The sequence below is a fragment of the Saimiri boliviensis genome, chromosome 4 (genome assembly GCF_048565385.1).
Source record: "Saimiri boliviensis isolate mSaiBol1 chromosome 4, mSaiBol1.pri, whole genome shotgun sequence".
Taxonomy (NCBI): domain Eukaryota; kingdom Metazoa; phylum Chordata; class Mammalia; order Primates; family Cebidae; genus Saimiri; species Saimiri boliviensis.
This window is the reverse complement of record NC_133452.1, coordinates 23,249,638-23,276,422: the sequence shown is the minus strand read 5'-3', so window position 1 is coordinate 23,276,422 and position 26,785 is coordinate 23,249,638. Positions and strand designations below refer to the sequence as shown.

The following is a 26,785-nucleotide window of genomic DNA, read 5'->3' as shown; positions in this document are numbered from 1 at the left end:
GCTTATTTCACTTAAGGTAGTGGTATTTTTCACACCACTATTCAAAAGGGAAATGAATTCCCTTTAACTGAGTTTAGTGAGCACATGGTAGTGAGCACATGGTAGGCATGTTTGCTCATGCCTCTGTTCTCCCACCCCTGGTTTCAAAGTAGCTGTATTCTCTTCCTCTGGGCTTTTACACTTGGGATCCACATGACCAGCAATGGACATGAAGTGACTGCCCTTCTTGTCCTACGCCACATCAAGAGGAGGGTACAGTAATATTCTGTGACTTGATAGTGTGGGGGAAGTTGGAGTATACTTGGATTGCAATACCTCTTCTGAAACAGCAGTTTTCAGCACAGCTGTCCTACTCCCTGTGGGAACTCATCTCCCCAAGTCCTACTACCCACCTCCCCTCCCTATGCTTGGTTGGGTTATATTCATCACAAACAGACCTGTTCCACTCCCCTAAGTTAGTTCAATCAGAAACAAGAACTTTTAAAAATTATTTTCACCTAAGGCTCAGGGGAGTGGGGCATAGTCAATATTGATTAAAATACTTTTTCTCATCTTTAATATCTTGACCAATATTAAAATCAAAATATTTATTATATTTCTTCAACCAGATAATACACATTAGCATAAAATTATCTTGAAATAGTTTTATGTTTTAGTATAAAGTACACCTATTTTATGAATACTAAACCCACTTAGATTTTAGCTTTTCATTTTTTAAGGGAAGGAAAATATAATATATTCTGCAATAAAATTTCCAGATACACAGGAAGATACCTGCTTTGTCTTTTTCTACTTTACCAAACATTAAGAATTTCCTAGATAACTCAAAGTAAGAGAAACAAAAATCTTACAAGTTCAATACTAAATATTTAATTTTCTTATAAACCACGCAGTTAAACATGAGGTGAATATTTCAGAAAATCAGATACAACTGAGGTAACAATGGCTTTATTGAACACCCACTGTGACCTGGAGATTTCTTATATATGGTTTCTAGTCCTCACACACACACAAAAAATGCTGAAAAATAGCTTCGATTATCTACATTCTACAGATAAGGAACTGCAATTTAGAAAGGTGGAAGCAACTTTTCCAACAGCAGAAGGCTGTGAAGATCTGAAAGAGGATGCAAATCTGCTCTCTGTTTCCACTCTGAAGCCCACCTTCCTACTGAGCCTTGCCACCTGTTAAAAACCCTGCAAGGGGATGTTTTACTTGGAATATTTCACCAACTACAGTACAACCCATGAAATATGGGATTTGTATTATATTTATGTATCTACCCCATTTTAATTCTTTCACATCTCATTCCTTCTCTAATTGGTCCTATTGACATACAAGAGATAATAGCCTTCTCAAATATTTCAACATTTATAAAAGAGTAGCTCACTCATTTGTCACAATTATCCGTGCTCTCAGAAGCTTTCTCTCACACACTACCACTGACATGAAAGTCAGTGTCAAATAGAAGTCGATGCCAAATCAACCACATTTTACTTCAGCAGATGGCTTTCTTAGCTAAGAGTATGTTTAGTATGAGACATTTTAGTTTGAATTGTGACTGTATTTCCAGAAAACAAAAGCAAGACCTATAGTTTTATTCTGTAGATCAGAAATCAAAATGGGGAATAAATGACATGTATAATTTAATATTATTCTTGGAAGTGGATTATTTTTTACTGTATTTGTCCCTAAATTACAGTACCTACAACTGAAAAATAACCAATTAACACTGTTTTTTGTATCTAGCTGATGAGATGGATTATCAGTGAAATCCATGCAGTGTGGAAGATCTTCAATGGAGGAATTTTGAGCAATTATTTTAAGGGGACTTCAGGGGAGCCTCCTCTTCTCCCATGGAAGCCCTGGGAACACATATACTCTCTATGCAAGGCTGTGAAGGGTCATATGCCTCTGTTCAATAGCTATGGAAAGTATGTTGTGAAACTTTACTGGATGGTAAGATCATTTTCATGTGCATGACAACTCATGAGTCTTTTATATTGAAATAGATTTGACTTGGCCAGGTGAGGTAGCTCACACCTGTAATCCCAGCACTTTGGGAGACCAAGGTGAATAGATCACCTACAGGAAGATGTTGCCTCTGCTTAAAAGGAAAGCAAATGGATTAGTAGGAAGTACAAATAGAAGATCCGAAACCCTTATAAATATGGCAAAGGAGACTCACACTACATTAGCAATGCTATTTCATATCAGGATCCTTGGGGTTTTCTTGGTCCTTGTCACTGGAGAAGAATGTTCTCCTTGAACATTTAAAGAAATGAGGAAGTATTAAAAGTTAATAATTGCATTATATATTTATAAAAATGTGACTTTTTCTTTCATAGACCTAAGCCATCTCTCTTTTTGGGATGGAGAATGTTGGAGGGCCAATAATGAGAAATAATTAGAATAATTACAATGGGAAGGAAAAAGGGAAAATAGTTCTGATATCCAAAATTGGATTTTTGTTTTTTAAACATCCGCAGCAAGACAATTGACCTTGAAATTTTGTTAGGAGAGAAAATAACTTTTTAAGTTACTGTATCTTATGTATTTACCAATCAAGAGGACTATTTGGTAGACTAGGCTTTACAGTTTCAAATCTGTGCAGAGGAGTGAGCAGAAGAGTGTGGTATTAAAAAGGTGAAAAACCTAGTGGATAGTGTTGAGGGAGAACAGAAAGAAGGCAGACAGAGGAATCATCAGCAGGTAAAGTGTGTGGGTTCCTGCCCCACGTTTGTCTAAACTTGAGGTGGGAAGAAGGTCAAAACCATTAACTATTTTAAAACATGGAATCAACCCTGTTGATCTCTTTTTCATTCTCTCTCTCTTTCTGCTTCCTGACATCCTTCCTTGCTTTTCAAATTTCCTCCTGCATAGGGATAAACATCCATTAACATCACTTTCCATTTTGCCAAGACAATGTGACTTATTTCTCCTTAATTGTACTGATTCTTCACAAGCCCAAATCCATTTGATTCAGAAATTTCTCTAAAAATGTCTTGAGCCCACTTTGGAAATCTCAATCTGGTCCAGTGATTTAGCCCGTCTCTAGATAATTTAGTTCTTTAGGGAATGGTGTGGTAGACACTGGACCTCAGCTACATTGGCTTCCTCCGTTTCCTTGATGGTCTCATTGGAGGAATGCCTGTAAGGGGTGCTGTGAGCACTGACATACCTGTTTCCTGTGAATTATTTTGGTAGGCATGTGATAGAGAGGCGGCTGCCTGGTTTTCTGATTAGTAGAATCTGTTGTCTCTGGGCTAGGGGCAGAAATTTCTGTGTCTTTCTACCTGATCCCCAGCTGTTAGGGCTGAGTCAATATCTGTGTATATATTAACATCAGTAAGAAGTTAGAATCAGTTCTTTCTTACATGAAAATCTTACGTTGTTGCTTTTTTTATTTTTATTTTCTTCCCTTTCCAGACACACACAACTTGATTTTGATTTTTTTCTCTTCCAATTATAGTTCCATATTTGTACATGTCTGTCATTTGCTTCTCTCTGTGAATATTTGGGAAACATGTGTATAAAATATGCATTATTACTTCTACTTCTTTATTTAATACATTACACTGCAGATTCATCTTTATACCCTACATTTATTTTCCTTCCCATTTCCTATCTTGCGAGACATGATTAGTCTTCTTCTCACTGTTTTTCTTCTTCAGTTTCTTGAGACTTTCCTGCCTTTTTCTTATTGGAAATTGATTTTTCTTCTCTGCCTTATCACAAATATTATTCTCCCTTTTTCGCTTTGTCTCTCTCTCTCTCTTTCTTTCTTTGTTTTTTTTTTTTTTTTTTTTTTTTTTTGACACAGTCTCATTCTGTTGCCAGGTGCCAGGCTGGAGTGCAGTGGCACAATCTCGGCTCACTGCAACCTCCGCCTCCCAGGTTCAATCAATTCTCCTGCCTCAACCTCCTGAGTAGCTGGGACTACAGGTGCACACCACCACACCCAGCTAATTTTTGTATTTTTAGTAGAGACGGAGTTTCACCATGTTGGCCAGGATGGTCTTCATCTCTTGATCTCGTGATCCGTCTGCCTCGGCCTCCCAGAGTGCTGAGATTACAGACTTGAGCCACCATACCCTGCCTGTCTCTCTTTTTTTTTTATTGCATTTTAGGTTTTGGGGTACATGTGAAGAACATGCAAGATTGTTGCATAGGTACACACATGGCAGTGTGATTTGCTGCCTTCTGTCCCCTCACCTGTATCTGTCATTTCTCCCCATGCTATCTCTTCCCACCTCCCCACCCCCACATTTCCCCCCAACGGACCCCAGTGTGTAGTGCTCCCCTCCCTGTGTCCATGTGTTCTCATTGTTCAACACCCACCTATGAGTGAGAATATGCGGTGTTTGATTATCTGCTCTTGTGTCAGTTTGCTGAGAATGATGGTTTCCAGGTTCATCCATGTCCCTACAAAGGATGTGAACTCATCGTTTTTGATGGCTGCCTAATATTCCATGGTGTGTATGTACCACATTTTCCCTATCCAGTCTATCATCGTTGGGCATTTGGGTTGGTTCCAGGTCTTTGCTATTGTAAACAGTGCTGCAATGAACATTCGTGTGCACGTGTCCTTATAGTAGAATGATTTATAATCCTTTGGATATATACCCAGTAATGGGATTGCTGGGTCAAATGGTATTTCTATTTTTAGGTCCTTGAGGAATCGCCACGCTGTCTTCCATAATGGTTGAATTAATTTACATTCCCACCAACAGTGTAAAAGTGTTCCTATTTCTCCACATCCTCTCCAGCATCTGTTGTTTCCAAATTTTTTAATGATCGCCATTCTAACTGGTGTGAGATGGTATCTCAATGTGGTTTTGATTTGCATTTCCCTAATGACCAGTGATGATGAGCATTTTTTCATGTTTGTTGGCCTCCTGTATGTCTTCTTTTGTAAAGTATCTGTTCATATCCTTCGCCCATTTTTGAATGGGCTTGTTTGTTTTTTTCTTGTAGATCTGTTTTAGTTCTTTGTAAATTCTGGATAGCAGCCCCTTGTCAGATGGGTAGACTGCAAAAATTTTTTCCCATTCTGTTGGTTGCTGATTCACTCTACTGACTGTTTCTTTTGCCGTGCAGACGCTGTGGAGTTTGATTAGGTCCCATTTGTCTATTTTGGCTTTTGTTGCCATTGCTTTTGGCGTTTTGGTCATGAAGTCCTTGCCTACACCTATGTCCTGAATGGTTTTGCCTAGATTTTCTTCACCTGTCTCTTAAAGCATTTACCTTTACCACTTCTTTGAGCCAAACCAACCACCCAGAGCCTCTCTGCATGACATTTAAAATTCTAATTTTCACACCAGCTTTTCATTTGTTCCATAAAAGTATTTTCATTATTCCCAGTTTGGATTCTAAGTAAGTTGCATCTAGGTTCTTTGACTTCAGCCAGATAAAAATTTATTGAGTGGCATTAAGAACAAGGTTATGACACAGAGCAGCTCTCTCCCCTCCTTCACCTGGGAATGATAATGCTAATACTGGGACACATACCATTCTCGTCAAGTGCCTTCCAATGGCAGCATTCCTTTGGCTCCCTGAAAGAAGCAGGGTAGCTCTTGCTCTCCACTTGAAATATGTATTGCTGTTGTCAGCTTTTCTCTGAGTGTCTATGTGCTTTCATTTATCTCTAATAAACAGAGAAACCACACACATTAGGACCAACAGTCTTTCTCAGTTGCCATCAATATATTTATATAAAGATGCATTTGCTTTTATTTCTGATTGAGGCTTCTACTGCTTAACCACAATGTTATTGTAGAATGCAGAGTTTCCTAACTATGGGGTGCAGAAACCCCCCAACATCAACACCAGCTGTCTTACTTCTTAAACACCTGCTGCCTATGCTCCACTCCAGACCTCTTGAGTTTGAATTTCCAGGGTAGAGCCTGCAATCCTGCGTTATAAGTAAACTCTCTCATCCAGTGACATTTTTGTTCATTAAATTTAAGGAACAATGTTTTCAAGACACAAACTATGACAAATTATTTTTCTGTCATTCAATTACTTTGTTCTGAAATGGAAATGATTTATTATTTGAAATATTATACATGCTTTTAATTAAGAAATTCAACTACTATCAAAATGTTCAAAGTAGCCAGTGAAAGTTCCCTGTAATTTTACCCTATTTAATCACTGCAAATGTCTTATGTATATCCTTCTAAGCTTTCTTCTATTCTTATAAACACACATTAAACTATTGTATCTAATTTATAACAATAGGGTCATATAAACATGTTATTCTATAAACTATTCCCTACACATAGACATTTTCTATGCTAATACATATTGATCTGCTTTGTACTCCTTGTATGAGATAGGTAAATACATGTACTTTGCTAATTTCATATTGGTAGACATTTAAGTTAGGACCAGTGTTTGAAACAATGCTGTAAACTTTCATCTTTATGTATATAGTCTTTGCCCATTTGTACGGACTTCTTTTGCTAGAATTTCTACCTTATAGAATTATTCCATCAAAATATTGGCAAATTCTTAATTTTTCATAAGTATATTCAAGTTACCCTTATATTTTCACTTGTTTGTATAGAACATTTATATTTGATGTAATCAGAATTTGAATCTGTAATTTTATTATTTGTTTATTCTTTGTTATCTTTCTTATTTTTTGTGTTACTCTGTATTTATTGAATTCTTTATCTCTTTTCCTATACTCCTGCATGTTTCTTGGACATTCCTTAGGATTTCACTTTGATTTACCTATAGTGCTTTCAAGCAAATCTCTTTGCTCTATGAATTGAAATATACATGCAGAGCTTATCATAGTCAACTGATATCAGCATTTCACCACTTAAACTGAAATATAAATAGTTTACCACCAATTAGTCCCATTTATATTCCTCCTTTTCTAATATAGTTTTCTTTTCTTTCTTTCTTTTTTTTTTTTTTTAAGAGATAGGGTCTGACTCTGTTGCTCAGTCTTGGCTACAGTAGCACAATCATAGCTCACTGCAGCCTCAAACTCCTGGCTCAAGTGATCCTCCTGCCTCAGCCTCCTGAGTAGCTAGAACTACAGGCATGCCATCATCATGCCTAATCTTATTTTTCTGTAGAGACAGGGTCTCACTGTAGGCTGGTCTTGAACTCCTGACATCAAGTGATCCTCTTGTCCCGTCCTCCCAAAGTGTTGGGATTATAGGTGTGAGACCACATCTGACCACTGATATAGTTTTCTTAAACATTTCCTATGTATATATTTAAAACCTCATCATAATTTTGCTTTTACATTCAAATACAATATAAAAAATTTGAAGAGAAGATTACTGTATTTAGTCATATGTTCACTTTTTATTTTTTAATTTTTAAGTAAAAATTTTAACTGGCATGTAAAATTTTTCCTTTACTCTTTCTCATTCTTGATGTTTCATTTTTCCTTTTATTCTCCTTTCTCTTTTTCTGAAAAATTTTCTTTCACCATTTCTTTTGAGTTGGTCTGATCATGACAAATTATCTTATCTTTCCTTTATCTGAGAATGTGTTTATTTTACTCTTATTCCTAAATAATATTTTTCCTAGTAATATGATTCTTGGTTAGCTGTACTTTTCTTTCAGCATTTCATATTTAGTGTGCCATTAATTTTCCAGCCGTCTGGAATTATCCTGAAGGATGGCTGGAATTAACCTGAAGGCTGGCCAGAATTATGGTTCTACCCTCCCTGGCTCCTTGGGGGCAGTCTGCCCTTCCCTTCTGAAGAGTCTTTTCTTGCTGCTGGCTTTCAAGCCTTTTTTCTTTTGTCTTAACCTTTTAAGAAGTTTGAATTTGATATTTCTGGCTGTAGAATTCTTTTAGTTTATCCTATTTGGTTTAGTCTGAGCTCCTTGAATTTGTAGGTTTATATCTTAAGACAATTTGGAAGAGTTTTCAGCCATTATTCCTTCAAATATATTTTTAGGCCCACACTCTTTTTTTTTTCTTTTTTTCAGTGACTACAGTGACATGAATATTATATCTTTTTGCATTATCCACACAGGTTCCTGAGCCTTATGTGATTGCTGATACTATATTTTCCTGTTATTCATGATTTCTATTGATCTAATTTCCAGTTCATTAATTTCTATTATCTGCATTCTGCTATTGATCTCATCAGCTGAGAGTTGCTTTTTAGTTTAATTTTAAGTTTAAAATTTCTATTTGTATGCCTTTATGTCTTCTATTTCTTTGCTGAGAGTTTCTATTCTTGAATTTGTTTCAAGAGTTTTCATAATTGTTTGTTGGAACATTTTTATTAGAATTGCTATAAATTGCTTATTTAATTATTCTAATCCCTCTGTTATTTTGTTTTTGTGGTCTGTTGATTATATTTTCCCATTGAAATTGACACTTTTCTGGCTTTTGGTACAATAGGTAATTTTATACAGTTTCCTAAATATTTTTGGTGTTATGTTTTACAACTCTGATTGCTAATTAGTTTTATATTTTAGCGAATAGTCAACTTTTTTAGATTCAGAAGGCACATCCTGGCTCACATTTATGAGCTGTGTCTCAAATGCAAGTTTAGTTTATAAAGCCTCTGATGTGCTATTCTAGTCTGCCACTTTTGTTTGCTACCCGGTTATAAGATTTCATTCCACAATCTTCTTATGTGTAATATACATAAAAACTTAATAATATATATTACATATATAAATATATATGTCATAATATATATAATATATATCTTAATCTTAATAATATATCTTGTTAATATTTACATCTTAATATAGAACATAATAATCATAATAAGGTTATACATTATGTTAAGGCTATATTATATATAAGTATATATAACCTTTTACAGTAAATATATATAAGTATACATAACCTTATATACTAAATGTATATAAGTATATATAACCTTAATAATATTAGCCTTGTAACAACTCAGGCTGCCATACCAGAATACCATAGCTTAGTGACTTGTAAACAACAGAAATTTATTTTTTATACTTCTGGAGGCTGGAAAGTCCAAGATCAAGACATTGGTAGAGTTGGTACCTAGCAAAGCCCTGCTCTTTGGTTCATATGTGGCTGGTCATTTTTTTGCTATAAACTTACATGGTGGAAGAGGAAAACTTTTTTTTTTTTCAGCTTCTTAAAAGGGCACAAATCCCATTCATAAGGGCCTTACCCTCCTTTTTTATCTAATTCTATCACACTGGACATTAGGATTTCAACACATGAATTTTGAGAAGAAACATTCCATATGTCAACACAGATATGCACACACACACAAATTATTTTTTGTATATTTGGGATAGATATGTTCAATATAGATGTAAATGTGTTCAGTAATCATACAATATTTATCCTTTTGCATATGGCTTATTTCTCTGTGTTTTCTTGATGATCATTTAACTTGAAATTAGAAGAGGTTATGGCTAACCACCATTGACTGTAACCCTGTCTTGCCCTACATTATCTGTTAAGGAAGAAAGAAAAAAATATATAACCACTAAATAAGGTGATGTGAAGTTCAGGGTTACAAGTGTCATACAGAGAAAACATTTTTACCCTATTGCTTCTATCTACTTGAAAATATTATGCTGTTTCTTGAATCTTCAGTTCAAATGTCACTTTCTTATGAAGAGCTTCTCCAGCATATTTAGTCACACTTTCCTTTCTGGTTCTAGAGCACTTTAAACATATTGTATTTGAATTTATTTGCATATTTGCCTTCCCTCAGTAGACTATAAGTAATCCAATGGTATAGCACATGTGTTAGGCAGACACTTATGTTCACAATGCTTGACACCACTGTTGAAAATATTTTTGGGCCAAGGAATGAATTCATAATAAAACTTAGCATGTAAAACCAAAGTAAAATAAAAGATGGTTATTTGAGTTCACAAACACTAAGATTATCATTTGTGTCATGCTTTTAATTATAAGTAATATGCAGACAGATAAATATGTGATCTTATTAAACATTAATTTATGTTAAAAATTAGATCTTTAACTCAAATATGGTAGTAGTGCCTGTAACCCCAGCTCTTCAGGAGGCAGAGGCAGAAGAATTGCTTGAGCCCAGAAGTTTGAGGCCAGCCCTTTCAACATAAGCAAGACCCTGTTAAAAATATTTAATTAGGAGTAGGAATAATACGAGAATTGGAAGTGTAAGATCAGTGAGGATATATCAAGATAAGCAATAATTGCTAAAGTTATATTTCGAGAATTTATATTTTGACTATATAAAGTTATTTGAGTATGTCCAAGCTTATCCATGGTTGTATAATGTTTTGATTCTGCTACTTGAAACACCTTAATTTACTGCATTGTGCAGTAAGGGACTCCCAAGAATTTGCTAACAAGACCTCATAAATAAGGACAATATTGACATAGCCATAGGTTTGCTATGATTAGGTTAAATAAAGCAATAAGCTAAAATATTCAACCGGGTAATATTGAAATCTAGTATCTCAGTCTTTAAGTGTAAGATGCCAAAATAAAATTGGAAAACAGTAAATAATAATGTCAGCCAAGTGCTATAATTTATGACAAAAAAGACTGTAAGTTGATGGTATTACATTTCTTTCATCTAATTTTTAGGGTTGCTGGAGAAAGATAACAATTGATGACTTTTTGCCATTTGATGAAGATAACAATCTATTGCTTCCAGCTTCAACTTACGAATTTGAACTGTGGCCAATGCTTTTGTCTAAGGCTATTATCAAGCTGGCAAATATTGAGTATGTAATGAGACATTATCACTCACATGTATAAAAAAGGCAAACAAAAATAGTAAATATACACTCATACTACATGGTTTATTTTTTAAAAATTAGTTAAAAGCTTTTTTCCCTAAGCAACATAAATCCTCTTGTATAAAATCAAATGTGCCAAAGCCACTGATTTGTTCTATTGGATTAGCTAGCAATAATACAAAATTCCTTCAAAAAATACTGAATAATTATTCTATATTCAATGCTGTCTTACTATGAATGCAGAGTTGATCATGGGAAATGACATTTTGGTTTAATAGGGGAAAAAATTGTTTTGTGGGAGAAAAATGCTGGTTCATCTAAATACTGAATATTATATCCTGCAATCTAATTAGAGTTTTGGGTTCTGTATATGCAGCAATAATTTACTAATCTTGAAAAACCTGAACTTTCCTGAAAGAAGTCAATGTGTACTTCATGATTTTGGTGACATTGATCATTTTTGATACATGCATGATGAAAACTACTCATATTTTCCACAATAGTCTTGAAAAATCAGCTTCTGTCTTATATTCCTGCCTGAATTGTGCACCAACATATATGAAGCATGTCTACTATGTTCTATTCTCTCAGCTTCCACTTCCAGAGAAAAGGAGTCATACCATCCTGGCCCTAACAGTGCAAAACAGCTCTGATGCTTCAGTTGTAAATGCATGGCAATTTTTGCCTCATTGCTCACTGGGAGAATTTTCACATACATTGCACAGGCTGGGATTGTATATGCTTCCACCTCCTGCAGTTTGTCAAAGATTCTAGATATTTAATAGAACACACCCGCATGCTTTAACAGTACATGTTAGATGTTTGCTCACAGCTCAGTCCCCTCCCCTTCTATACACATTGCAATGTCAGTCAGAAGCTAGATCTGCTTTGTGCGGATTTTCTTTAGGCACAGCTTTTTCTCTCCCAAAGCTACAAAACAAAAACAACCACTCCTACTGCCATTCTCTTCATTTCTGGTTTTTTTTTTTTTTTTTTTTTTTTTTTTTTTTTTTTTTTTTTTTCTTACCAGCCTGCAGTTTTCCTTTGGGAATTAGTTTCACCCAGCTTTTAGCACTTGATTGTAGTGATTTTTAAAAAAAACTCAGCCCAGATCTTTTAAGGTAGCTGAATAGCACTATGTATTCATACCGGTGGCATGTTTGTTTATTTGGAAAAAAAAAGAGTGTTCTGAATGTTTCTAGTTTTCAGATGTAACTTGAAGTTCTGAGAATCAGACCTGCTAGAGCAGTGAGGCATTGAGTACGTGACCTGTATAATTGGAGTGGCATTTTATCTTTCTTAAAGCTAAAGTTCAGTAGAACTTTATAGCAACATAAGTTGCTATTAATATTATTATTATTATTCTTTTAAAAATCCAGTTAGTAAATAAAACAACAAGCTAAGTATAATACTTGTCTTGGAATTTCTAGTGGAAAGTTGTTTTACATGGTACAATTTATATTTTTTATCATTTTTTCTTAGATTTTTACAGTACATAGTGATTGTTTTTATATGAGGTTTAGCTTACTACATTTTCAAAATTAACACATAGTAATTTTGATGACAATGCAAGGTATACAAAGAAAAGAGCATTATTTCTATTTGATTTGCAATGTCACTTCATACGTTTATTCATTGAGGAATTTAGACTAGTCTGGGATCTATTTCAATAGATATTTACTATCTTTGAAATAGGTGGACATATAGAAATTTGTAATCCATAAACAACAAAGCAGTGCACATTTTAAAATAATGACATATGTGACTAAGTAAGATTTCTTTCTGAAGAAAAGCACATGTATGTCAGTAATGCTATTAATACCACCATTGACATGTGGTCAGCAGAAGCCGTGAGGGAGATACGGCATTTTTGCATGTAGATGTAAATAGATTAATAACCACATGGAAAAAAATAAGAGGTCTAAATGAGAAGAGTGATATTTGGTTAATCACATCCTTGTTTCACTTTATGCTATGCTGTCAGATCCACTTTTCTATACAGGATAGAACAGATGTTTCTGGTTTCTCTGTAGTTATCTAAGGATTTCTGATGCCCATCTTGACTTGCCATAGATGAAACTGATCTAATACACAGCTTAAAAGACGTCTTAGAATAATTTTACTGAAATCAGAATAAAGAGACTATTCTATTTTTAAAGGAAGTATATAAAAATAGATTATATACTACTTATATATTTTATAATATATAATGTGAATGCATTTTATGTATATAGCATTAATATTACTTTAGATCTTAAAAATAAAGCATATAAACATGCTTTACAAATACACATAAAATTAATTATATTATAAATCCTATTTCAGTCTTTTAACAAATCATTTGGCTTCTGGGATAGTGTTTTTTAATACAGCCTGTAATGAATAATCAGGATATGTTGCTGTTTATTAATGATTTCTACTCTTTATATATCTTTATGTGTTTTCAAATTTTACTACCTATAACATTATGCATTTTCTTTTTTAGCATCCATGTAGCAGACAGGAGAGAACTTGGAGAGTTCACAGTTATTCATGCGCTCACAGGGTGGTTACCGGAAGTCATTTCTCTTCAGTACGTTTGACTATTAAAATACTCATGTTTATTTTTTCTTTCATCCCAAGATTTCTTTAAAATATTCTTAGTCTTTAAGAAAATTTCAAGAAAGGTCATGTTTTACAAAATTTGGGGGAAAATATCGTTTTGTAGTATTATATAAAGTTCCTTGGGAATTTCAGTGTAAATTCTGTTTTCTTTTGAAGGAGAAGAATGACCCCCATAGGTTATTTGTTGGAACTGACTCCTGTAACACAAGACACATTAACAAGAGCAAAACATACAGAAGTCTGTTACCATGTAGATTTCCCTGGGAAATCTACAACCAAGAACAGTCCATTTTTAAAGAAGTGACAAGACAAAAGAAAATGACTTTGAGCCTCTACAGGTGACAACTTGTAAGAAGGCAAATAAATGATAGATAAAGGCTAGTTAAGAAAGCTTGTTCATGTACATTCCTCTGGTACCATTTCAGGTCAGTAAGAGTCCAAAGCTGTCTTTAGAAGTTAACATTTGTTCTCTCTGGTACAAGGGAGTGACGGGAGGATACCTCTTGGTTTTTGTAAATCTGTCTTGCTTTTAGGCACATAGAGGGAAAGCAGAGAGTCTTTGTGTATCTGCTTCTTCATAATTGCCTGTAGCTCAGCAGTCCTTCATATTTTGGGGTGGCATGTGCTGGTCTCCCTCACTTATATATATACTATGAATTTAATCTGTAAATATCTGATGTCCAAATATGAAAACAATGGTAATTATGTATTATGGTAAAACATTTGCAAACTTCCCTTTATGCATATAGACCTACCACACTTATTTCAATATGGAACCATAAAAACAACTTTTAATTGGCTGCACATATATGGAAATAATCATAAGAAGACAGCTACTATGCATCAGATATTTTTGTATATTCAAATTTAAAAGTCACAGTCCTGAAAGGATAGTCTCATTTAATCATCCATATGACCCCATCAACTAGGCCTACAGCATTTCAAATGAGGGAACTAAAGCTCAGAGAGGTTGAATTCCCCAAAACCAGAAATATGTGGGCTGGTCCAAAGCCCACAGTCTTTCTTTATGATTCTAGATATATAGAAATTGCTTCTTTATGTCCAAAAATAGCTATTAGGTAAAGAATAGAAAGAGGCATCTTTCAATTTAGTGTTGACTTATAATTTCACAATCATTTTATTTAATAAATAAGAAATACACACTGTTTTCTCATTTTACCATTGACAGTTGGAAACCAATCAAGATAAGATGCATAGAAAAGAATGATAACAATAGAACTGAATATACCATTAATTCAGATACTGACTTTTACAAGTTGATTAAATCCACGGTACAGTTATCAACCTGGACCATCTCCCATCTTTGGTGATAGGCAGCTGCAATACCCCAGGGTCACTAGTGATTAAAGGAGCTTGAAGACAGACCCTAGTAACTTGGATTCTGCCATCTTACCCATATTTTTAGCAGGATAAACTAGGTGTTGTTTTGTTCAAATGAAAGTATTTTCACGGAAAATAACTGGAGAATAGGAGCTGATCTTGTTTTTTCCTTAGGGAAGGCCAACATAGCACTCTTTTATATCTTCTTTTGGAAAACCTTTTCCTGATATCTCAACGACTTTCTGACGTAATGTGGATGTAGAGAGAGAATGAAATTTAAAAATTTGGAGAGAATGAGATTTTAAAAGTATGGAGTTCTCTAAATTTTTATACTTAGTGTTGGTAGAATGCTTTCAGTTTTTCCTGTGCAATTTTCTCTGTGCAATAGTCAGTAGAGATACCAGAGACATGAAATCATCAGAAGCCTGCCAGAGGATGGTAAAGAAACAATAGATCAGAATAATTCACCACTAGAAAGTTCATAGAATTTTACCTTGGAAAATCAAAAAAGAATCTCTTCTGATTTACCGTCTAATAATAGAAGGAGAGTCAATAGTATGTCTGAGTGGGAATTAGAAACCCAACCCCTTCAAAGGACTCATTTGTTGGCACATGTCTCTAATGCATGATCCATCTGTGAGCATAGCATTCTGCCACCCTGTTTTTCAACCTGTCGTCCAGGAAGTTATATGGTCTTGTTCTGTGGTGTTTGAATAGGTATTTTTCATGGTGTAGCAAGATGGAAAATATAACCTAGGATTCAGAAAGATCTGTTCGAATCCCGACTCAAATATTTGCTGGTTGTGTGATGGCATACAACTTACGATCTCTTAAATATCCATTGAGACTGTATTACCTATGTTGCAGAACTGTTGTGGGATCAAATGAAAAAAAAAAATAAAATGTGCTAAAGGCCACTCTGTTGGGGACTGGGGATCCAGTGATGAATAGGAGGCAGTTCAGGCAGTCAAGCAGATCAGAGATGTACAGGGAAACCAATTATTATTTTCAACCACCAGTTCATTTCTCTTGTTTTTGTCAGAAAAAAATCTTAATAAATGAGTGGTTTGTACACATTGTCTTCATCTCCCTAAATACCCATGTCTCCTCATCTGACTCTTTGACCTCCCCCCTCCTCCACACCAGTGAAACGCCTCTTCTTAAGGTTAACAAAGACCTTAACATTGTCAAATCCAGTGATCAGGTCTCTTACCTCGTTTACTGGCATCCCAGTATTTGACCCTCTTAATTATTTCCTTTTACAATAATACTTGCTTCACATGATTTCCACAGAAACATACTCTCTGGGTTTTTCTCCGACCTTATTTTGTGATCTTTCTCAGCCTTCTTGGATCATTCTTCAACCACTGTACAGCCACTAAGTGCTGGTATGTAGCAGGGCTCCTGTCTCATAACTTTAAATAACAAACTGACGATGACTTTCAGGATTATACCTGGTCACCATTACCTGAACTCTAGACTGTATTTATATACAACTGCCTAAGTTACAGAGCTATGCAAATCAAAAGTGTATCTTAAACTCAGAATCTCCAGAAAGGAACTCTTGATTCTTAACGTCCTAAACTGCACCTTTCCTAGAATGTGAATGCATCACCTCAGTGAATTTCACTACTATCCATCTATCTACTCAAGCTAAAGAAAAAACTAGATGTCATCCTTCATTGCTTTTTTTCCTCACCTCACACATATAATCTCTCACTGAGGTCTGTCAACAGTATGTTATCTACTTATTCTGAATCTACTTGTTTCTCTGCATCTCCATTATTATCATCCTAGTTCAACTTTCAAACACTGCTCACATATAATAGACTTATAACTGGTCTCCGTGGGTCAATTTTACCTTCCTCTAGTTAAGTTGGTAATCAGAATAATTTTCTAAAGTATAAATCATATTATATAGTTCTCCTTGCTTAAAACCTTTCAGTGATTAACCATTACACTTGAATGAAGTTTTACAGTCTTCACCACGGTCCTCAGAGATCTGCACTGTCTGATTCACACACCATATCAGGGTCTTGGCAACCATTTACTGGTCACCCAAGTCTTCTTTCTATTTCTGAAATATTTGAAACTCACTCTGCCTTACGGTGCTTACACAGGCTGCTTTTATTTTTGTTCTGCCTGGAATGATCTGCCACCATATTATTAACTTGGCTGGGTATGTCACAACAGTTAGGTCTCATGAAGCTTAAACATCAACTCCTTAGGCCTAGTTGAGCATCCAATCTAAGTTATTCCTTCCCCAAGTTATGCCACATCTCAGCTTCCCTTGTTTCATTTTCATCATGAAAGTTATCATTACTGCTATTCTCTCTCTCTCTCTCTCTCTCTCTCTCTCTCTCTCTCTCTCTCTTTCTCTCTCTCTCTCTGTTGTATGCAGCCACTGGATGTAAAATTGTCCATAAGAACAGAGGCCGTCTTTTGTATTGCTCAATATTGTGCCTTTGTGTTTATAACAATAATATGGAATGACTGGGATAGAGTTTGTGCTCAAGGAATTGTGTAAAATGAGGATTTTTTAAAAAAATTAAAAGTTATACTAGAATACTAGAAGAGTGTAAAAGACTCTTTGGGAACTCAGAACAGAAACCTATAGCTTAATTCCTGCAGAAGGTAATACTTGAATTGATCTCAAAGGATTAGTTGAAATGAATGAAGCTGATTGAGGCGGGGAATCCAACTCAGAGAATAAAAAACATCAAGGAAATAGAAGAAATCAGAGTGCAATCCCAGAAAACACGTGCATCTGCATAGCTGAATTATGTGCTATGGAATTCTAGAGGAGGAATAGGGTGTGGTCATGGAAAGGAAAATGGGAGCCGGATTATAAAAGACATAAAAGCATAAAAGACAGAGAGGCCTTTTATGCTTTGCTAAGACATTTTTACAACTTTCTTAAAATGATCAGATGTCAATAAGGGATTGTAGACAGGAGGATGACTTTATCAGACTCATGATTTTGAAAGAATGCTCAGAACCTTAGGAGAGCAAATGGCAGGAGTGAAGTAGTGAGACAGGCTTGTGCAGTATTCTCGAAGGTCTTCTGAGGGCTTCTGCTGAGGAAGTTGTGATGAGAATGGAGGAAAGGTGATCCAATGCACTGAGAAAAAGTAGGATCCAAGTGACACCGTGTTTTATTTGAAGGGAACTTTAAAGAGAGAGTCTTAGTCATTTTCAGTTTTCCCCTTTGAGTACTAAGTAGAAGGTGAGTCAGGATGTTTTGTTTACTTACTTTTTAAAAATTATTTGTTTGGGACAGATACCTATTAGGTGGTTGTCTGTGTGAGTCTGGATGTCAGGAGAGAGGTTTGAGCTGGAGCTAATGATTTAGAGATTACACGCATTTATGGATGAACCCAAAATATGAGGAAATACTATGTAAAATGACAAGAACACCGAGAGGAGAGCTGTGGGAAAAGAAAGGGAGAAAGAAAGGGAGCCTTCAAAGGAGTCTGCAAGTAATTTCTGCAACAGAAGGAAAACCAGGAAAGAGGGATGTTATGGAAGCCTCAGGGAAGAGTTGCAAGAGGAGCAAGAAGCAACACTATGACATTCCACAGAGATGCCTAGTGAGATAGCGACCTGCATAAATGATCATGCATGCAAGTGTCTGCCACTTAATAGATGCTCAAGTTCATGCTCTTTCCCTGTCATGGTTGTTAACATGCTTAGCTTCCCTGCTAGGGTGAGTGATCCCTGAGATAACACTATCGTTTTGGTCTCTTTGTATCAGCAAAGCCCAGCACACAGTAGCCACTCAATAAAAGCTTATTGAATGTACAATATATAATGCTGTTTTTTTTTTTTTAACTAAAAATTTGGGTAACAATTGAAATCAGTTATGAAATAGCAAGTATAGCAAGTTAAATTTTCTGTCAGTAATTTCTTGCGAAGCTTAAAGAAAAAATAAAAGCCATCGTTTGTAAATTAATGTTGATGTCTTTTCTCTTAGCCCCAGCTATATGGACAAAGTTTGGGAGCTCCTGAAAGAAATACTGCCTGAGTTTAAGCTGTCAGATGAGGCCAGCTCTGAAAGCAAAATAGCAGTGTTAGATTCGAAATTAAAAGAACCAGGGAAAGAAGCAAAGGAGGGAAAAGAAGTAAAGGATGGAAAGGAAGTAAAAGACATGAAGGAATTCAAACTTGAAAGTTCTTTGACAGCACTAAAGACTCCTGAGAAAAGTGACAAAGTTCAAAAGGGTAAGATATTTTGTATCAAAATGTGATTCAATATGACATTGCATGTAAATGCCTGGCAACCATATTTGATCTAATGTGTTGCTGGAAGAAAAGTAGTCTTGATCCAGACCCCAAGAGAGGGTTCTTGGATCCCACGCAGTAAGGAATTCAAGGCAAGTCATGCCACAGAGTACAGTAAGAAGAGATCGTTTATTAAAAACTCCTCAGTTACAGAGTAGGGCATCCTCAGCAAGCAAAGGAATGTGCTGTCTTTGTTTTCAGTTTTTCTTATATGGGAGTCTTATCTATGTAAAAGCCAACCTAAGCTATGTCTGTGTACAGATGTCCTGACAGTGTGACAAAATTTAGTATTTTGTTGATTTAAAAAAGTTTTCCTTGGCATTTTAGTGCATTAAGTACATCAAAGGAACTATAATTATCTTGAAAATGTACATTGTTATGGGCATCAGATGGACATATTGCTATGGGTATTGGGACATCTGGACATTCTGCTGTTGTAGGAGTGTGTACTTGCAGGTATCTTTAAGCTGTATCTTTAGCTATAAACATGTAATGACTGTGGGGCATGACTGGCAAGAAATGTGCCTTGTTAGTCTTACGATGGAGCTGAACTTACAATGAGGTTTCTCAGGACCTCTGAGGATCCTGCTTCCCTAAGAAATGCAACTTTGTTGTCATTATCCTTTCTTAAGTTTTTGTGACAACAGCCATGTAATTAAGATCTTTCTTGTCTAGGACTTTAGGACTTATAACGGTGTTTACTGTATGCAAATTATTGTTCCACAGTTTGCTTTCTTTGAAAATCCGAAGCAAGTCTCTACTTTGATGCTATTAAATTAATCTAGTATTGATTTAAGAAGATACAGCTCCCAATTTCCATTAAACACATCTGTCTCCTATTTAAAACATAAACAGTGGCAGGACACAACAAAGATGATTTGTAGAATTCTGAGTTGCAATGCAGGGTAGATGGTGGTACCATTTTGGATAGATCACAAAATGATTTTGAGTATTTTGAATTTGAGATGCCTTTAAGACAACCAACTCTATTTTTCATGTCAAGACTCCTAGGCTGGTGATATATGCTTGGGAGTCTTTAACAAATGCATGCAACATTAAATCAGGAATGGTATTTCCCAAAGAGACAGTATAGAGTGAGCAGATGAGGGAAGCTGAGACTGAGTCTTGAAGAAGCAGAACGTCTAAGAAGAGGTTGATACAAAATGACGAGCTGCTGAATGAAGACTAAGGGCTGGCCAGAGGAGCAGGGACAATATCAGCAGAGCATTTTGACATCAGGATCAAAGGAAAAAGTGTTCCAAGAACCCAAGATTGTATTAAATATTGTGGGAAGATGAACTACGATGAAAATTTAAATTTCTCAATTGTGTTTCGTGATATGGAGGTCATTGTGCACTTGCGAGTGATGGGAGTAGAAGATACATTGGAGGGGAGTAAGAAGGAAGCAGGAAGTAAAATAATGTATGAACAACCCTGAGCTTGGCCTTGAAGAACAGGAAGCTGCAAAGTGAAAGCTGATAGGGAAGAATGTGGGATGCAAACAGGCTATATCTTTGTGAATTTAGAGAAGGAAAATTGAGTTTTTTAAAGTGATGACTGGGAAGATCCCACTGAGATGACTGCAATAGTGTAAGTTTTCTGAGACGGAGCAAGCTCTACACCTCAGCTGGAAGGCAACTGGGCCAACCCGGGGAGAGCAATGGCTCCTCCATTCTCATAGGTGGGCACAGGTCATGGGGGAGGATACAGGTATAGGTGGATAAACAGGTTTGCTAAGAGAAGATGAGGACTTCCAACCAAAGACTTCTACTTTTTGTTTATACACAGCCTAGCTATGAGATGAAAGTGAGGTGGAGGTGGAAGATGTAGATTCTCACAGAGATTTAAAATAGATATGGCAAGGTTTGCAGAACTAGAGGAGGATTATCTCCAGTGGGCCTCAGCTGCCAAGTTTATTCAGAGTGGGGTTTTGCCAGATGGGTAGGATGAAATGACAGAGGAGCAATCTTATTTAGGGTATTGGCAAAAACACATTTTGGTGAGGACTGTTGTATACTATCCAAATTTCTATGTGAAACAGTTTGATTTTTTCCTATTTATAATTTTTATTATGTATTATTTTTAAGTCAAAAATGCTGAATAGAAGTTTAAAAGCTTTTAAAGTCCAATTTGAAAATTATACATGCATTCAAGTATTGCTACCTAAAATTAGTTTTATTGAATTAAGGTTTTATATATATAGAAAATGCACAAAATAAAATTCTGATGATAAACTTTTTTAAAACATAAATTTCCTGGTTAAATGTTTCATCTTAATGATTAAAGTTATAGTTAAGATATATTTTTAAGTTATATATAGTTAAGATAAATTGGTTATATGTTTATATCTAATTTAGTGTTAAGTCTACTGAAAAAGCTGCGATATGGGCTGGGCAGAGTTGCTCATGCCTGTATTTACAGCACTTTGAGAGGCTGATGCTGGCAGATCACTTGAGCCCAGGAGTCCAAGACCAGCCTGGACAACATGGTGAAACCCTGTCTCTATAAAAAGGAAAAAAAAGTAAAAGAAAAATTAGAAGGATGTGGTGGCATGCACCTGTAGTCCTAGCTACTCAGGAAACTGAGGTGGGAGAATTGCTTGAGCCTGGGAGGTCAAGGCTGCAGTGATCTGAGCCCTCGCCACTGCACTCCAGCCTGGGCAAAAAAATGAAACCCTGTCAAAAAATAATAGTAATAGGCTAAGAAATGAAACATATCAGCCAGGTGTTGTGGCTCATGCCTGTAATCCCAGCACTTTGGGAGGCTGAGGTGGGTGGATCATAAGGTCGAGAGATCTAGACCATCCTGACCAACGCGGTGAAACACTGTATCTACTAAAAATATAAAAACTAGCTGGGCATGGTGGCGTGCACCTGTAGTCCCAGCTACTCAGGAGGCTGAGGCAGGAGAATTGCTTGAACCTGGGAGGCAGAGGTTGCAGTGAGCCAAGATCACGCCACTGCACTCCAGCCTGGCGCCTGGTGACAGAGCAAGACTCTGACTCAAAAAAAAAAAAAAAAAAAAGAAACGAAACATGTCTACTTTGGTGGCTCAGAAACATTATAAGTAGATGTCACAGTTTTTATTTATGAAAATTTGAAAGTTAAAAAAATCAGCAACCTGACCAATGATGATTACAAACATTGCAGATGATGCAGAGAATGAAATGGCAGAAATCTACTATTTCTGTCTCAGAATTGAGAGAGATTTGTTAGAAAATTTAAAAAAAAATCTTCAGGAAAAGTATTTTAAGTTGAAGAAAAACATGTTTTAGAGATTGAGTATATGAATGAGAATTCAAATGGTGGGAATGGTTCTGGATACAAGAGTTTTATTACCCAAGACATGTAGGCAATAAGAGGCTAGTCTGGAACTTTCATCAGAGTCTGGGTGCCACAGGAAAATATTTTGGAGTCAGAAAACTGTGTTTCCTCTAAGTGAAGGACACAAATAAGGAAAATCTTAGAGGGCTCTCCATTTAGGACTTAACTTTCAGTAAATGTTTTGCTGTTTTGTTTTTGTTTTTAAAATGAGAAAATTACCTTGATACCATAATCTTATATAAATAAAATATATTCAAGTAATTATCTTCATGAAACAAAATTACTTGCAGTAGATAATAAGAAATGCTGCATTTATTTCATAATATATCTCAATTTTCAAAGTTCTTCCTGGTTTTATCATGGTGTTTTTCTAAGTAGAGGGGATTGTGTTTTAGAGAAGTTATGGCTATCATTTTACATTTAACTAATACTATTAGTTTGGCCTTTTTTTCTTTAAGGCAATGACTGAATAAGAAATATAACTTGAGGTTTTCTAGTTAAAGTATTTATTGTTTTATTTTTCATATGTCAGAGAAAGCAGATGCAAAAGACGCTGGAAAGAAGAGAAGTAAAGAAGGAGAAAGAGAAAAATTCAAATTCTCACTTCATGGCTCAAGACCTTCATCAGATGTGCAGTACTCTGTGCAGTCCCTATCAGATTGTAAGCTCCTAATTTCTTAGAATAGTAACTATTTTAATTGTTTCTTAAAATGCTGGGAAACGTTGGAACATAGAAATACATTTTCTCTTTTGAAATAACTAAACAAACTTATTCAAGGTTGCCATAAATGCTGGGTTCTCAGATGGATGGGCGTGTGGGGCTGAAGTCCTACCAATGAGACAGAAGTCTGCTTGTCCAAGTTATGGTGCAGTTGTCACAGGAGAAGTGTCCACATACGGGAGATGCTTCTGCTGGTCACTTTCAGGTGTTTCTCTAAAAAATACTCAGATTAAATTTACCATCCAAATTAAGTAAATTCAAAGTTACTTGCTTGAGAGGTTAGATGCCAGCCACCAAATGGAACAAAAAGTCTCCATCTGGCTCCTTGCTCACAGTGGGCATTCAGATATTTTACTGCGTTTTAGAAAATAACTGAAGCTGGAGACTCTAAAAGTCATTGCTTATATCATGATACTGACAAGCACACTTTTTTGGGTATTGCATTGTGACTGGATGGTTGTACAAGATCTATTTATAATAGCCTCATTGTATAAAGGTCAAGTATTTTTGTGAAAATGCTCAGGTTTCTCCATTTATCACTTAAAATCGCATTGGATAGCTTTCATTTTAATTAATATCTTTCCAATTTGGACTTAAAAATTGTCTCTAAAGACCCCTGGGCCACTGTACTTTTGTCTTCTGTACCAGCTAAAACAGTTTAAGTATAGTAGCCTTTAAGCAAATTGTATCAGGTTGAAAGAAAACATGCTGTAAAAAAATGACACCTCAACCTATTCAGGAGGAAGAGTAGAAGATCTCTTTTGAGGCTTTATAGTCTCAGCTTTGGCTCATCTATCTTGATGCTTCCAGAGTGTAGGTTATCATTTTCAGTTCATCCTTTATTAACTAGTCAAAAATATGTGATTTTACATCCATCACTGAGCTTTATTAATACATTTTTATCTTTTTTCTTAATATATTATGATGGTTTATATGAGGACATTTGAATAAGTATGGCTTTTTATTTTTGCTGAAACATGTCTGGTGATGTGGATAGAAAAAGGTCACTATTGTATTTTTAATTATACATTAAAAATCATTTTCTTATATTGATGCCTTAAGCAATCTTGATAGTGAGAAACATGACATTAGCAGATTTACTGATGGTTCCTCATCTTTATGAAAATGGCTAAAACTTTGATCTCTCTTTGTGAAAATAAAAGTAATGATGCCTACCTTCTCCTGCTGAGCTTATAGTTAAGGTCATTCCAACACATAGAATGTGGTTCAGTTTGGACTGTGGAGTCAAACTGCTTGGGTTCAATATCCGCTCCAACAATGAGTGTATGAGTATCAGGCATGTGATAGAGTCTCTTTTAACTCAGATCTCTGTAAATCAGCATCATTATATTGGTGAGGATCCTTGTGAGAATTAAGTGTTGAATCCCGGTAAAGTGCTTAGCACTTGTTGGTAGAGCTACATTTTACATGCTTATTGTAAAAGCCTTTGTTAATTTTTAAATGTGCTAAAGATACTGTGTTAGAATGAATTCTATAGGAGTACTTTATCTGGTATAAATAAGAGGGTGAACTACCTTCTCCCACAGAGTTAAATGGAAGTGTATTTCTGATGGTGTTGTTATAATTCATTTCCTTCAATCATCTGCTTTGGTTTCACTTGTAAAGGAGATAACAGATGGACAGTGAGCGTTCAAGAGGTAATTGAGTTACAATTAAACTTATATAGGAAAAATAACATGACATTTATATTGTTTATGTTTTGTTTTCTTTTTGACACAGAATCTTGCTGTGTTGCCCAGGCTGGAGTGCAGTGACATAATAGCTCACTGCAATCTCCACCTCCCAGGTTCAAGCTATTCTTGTGCCTCACCTTCCCAAGTAGCTAGGACTACAGGCATGTGCCACCACACCCGGCTAATTCTTGTATTTTTAGTAGAGATGGAGCTTCACCATGTTGGCCAAGCTGGTCTCGAACTCCTGACCCTAAGGGATCTGCCCACCTTGACCTCCCAAAGTGCTGAGAGTATAGGCATATGCCACCACACTTGGCCTATATTGTTTATGCTTGATTTGATATTAGAAGTATGTGTTGTAGTTAATTCTGCTAACTCACTGGAAGTTTTAATATAAAGACCTCATTTTATTAATGTTTTCAAAGTGGCATATTTATCACAACAATCATTAAAATAAAATGCCACTCATAGTTTTAAATGCCATAAAGAAGATATAGTTTTATAATGTGAGAAGACATTTAAATTTATATATATTTTTATGTCATCTAATAATATCGACATATACCCTAATAATGACTTGATATTTAAGATTTCATTTTGTTATTTTCAAAATAAGTGTATTCATTTAGGTACACTAGCTGACATGCCTAACAAATGGTTCAAATGTCATATATATTTATTTCTCAATTAAAATAAAAAGACTAGTGTTAATCACTGAATGGTGTTGAAGGGATACATACTCCTTCCATTTTCTGCCTCTTATTCCTCTAGCATTCTGAAGTTCTATACCAGTGGGAAGAAAAAGCTTGGAGGATTGCAGGTGCAAGCATCTGAAGTCAAAACAAGCTGTATTGTACATCATTTCTGGTCTCATCCTATTGAAGACATTTCAGTCCAATGACCACACCTAACTTTAAGAGGAGTTGGAAAATACAGAATATGGAATGTGGTAAAGACTGATCATTTCAGGAGATAGAGAAACTATTTGGTGAACAATGACCAGTCCGTACCACATTCCCCTTCCCTCATCTCCAGATACCCATGTCACTCCTCTCACATATGTGTTCAATACTTGCCAAGAGTTTCAATCCAAATTATTATCTGGTAATTGCATTTAGTTAAAATATCCAGGATCACATCATGTATATTCAAAAACATGCTTGCAGATACAGCCGTATCTCCCGTCTCTCATGAACTGTTCATATCTCCCGTCTCTCATGAACTTTTGAAGAGGAGCACAGTAACTGCAATATAAACTCCACTCATAAAAGAAATTTTCAGGGAACACATCGTAGTCACTGATCATTCGCAATTCTAAAATTTGACTGAGAAAGTCCTGTTAAGACCTTTTTCCTGGCATAAAGGGGAACTTCTTTGGCACTGATTCTGCTCTTGGAGGAACTCCAAATGATAAACTGTAAAATGGGCTTATGAGCCCACACAGTCTTAGTCCAGACTTCCCACAACTACAATGTTATCTCTCTTCTCAATATCTATGAATACTAGTATTTTAAACTTTAAAACTTATTGAAAACTTTTCTCTAAATAACTTAATTTAAAATGTAATTTAAAAAATCTGGGTGCAAATTATGAAATTAATTACAAATACCCAAGTTCTAGAGGAATTAATAAATTAGATCCTTTCAATATTTGAGAAAAAATGATTATCAGAAACATTAGAGATCTGAGTTTTGCAAGTAACTTGTTAACTACAGGATAACTTAGAATTTGTATAGGAATGTAGTATAGAGTTCAGTTTCATAGTAACATTAAAAAAACTTTCAAAAAAGCAAAAATCAATAAAAAAATATGACTCAGTGGAATAGTAAGTTGGATATTTTCTGACTGTGAGAACAACTGCTAGCTTTTCACAATTTCCTCCTCTTTCTAGGAACACAGTTATGCTACATTTTCCCAGCCTCTCAAGTGAGATGTGGCCTTGTGTCTAATTTCTAGCCCATAGGACATGAAGCAAAGTGATACATACCAGCTGTAGATTGACCAATATCATGCTCTCAATTGCAATTCCCCTTTTGGTAGCTCAGTGCTATTGAGAGGACAGCGTTAAAGATGGCAAAGCCACAAGGAGGGACAGAGCAGGA

General features: G+C 35.5%; 1 protein-coding gene across 4 annotated transcripts in view; it reads left to right on the top strand.

Moving 5' to 3' along the window:
- ADGB (androglobin) overlaps positions 1–26,785 on the top strand; it is a 222,578-nt gene that overhangs the window by 61,334 nt on the left and 134,459 nt on the right. For 3 of the 4 annotated variants that reach the window (XM_074397308.1, XM_074397309.1, XM_074397307.1), the window contains 5 exons: positions 1,750–1,959; positions 10,565–10,704; positions 13,205–13,291; positions 18,638–18,885; positions 22,801–22,929. In XM_074397308.1, coding sequence (XP_074253409.1) covers positions 1,750–1,959; positions 10,565–10,704; positions 13,205–13,291; positions 18,638–18,885; positions 22,801–22,929 — 814 coding nt within the window. Of the gene's footprint in view, positions 1–1,749; positions 1,960–10,564; positions 10,705–13,204; positions 13,292–18,637; positions 18,886–22,800; positions 22,930–26,785 lie in introns of those variants that run through there. The other variant, XM_074397310.1, reaches the window with a different exon arrangement.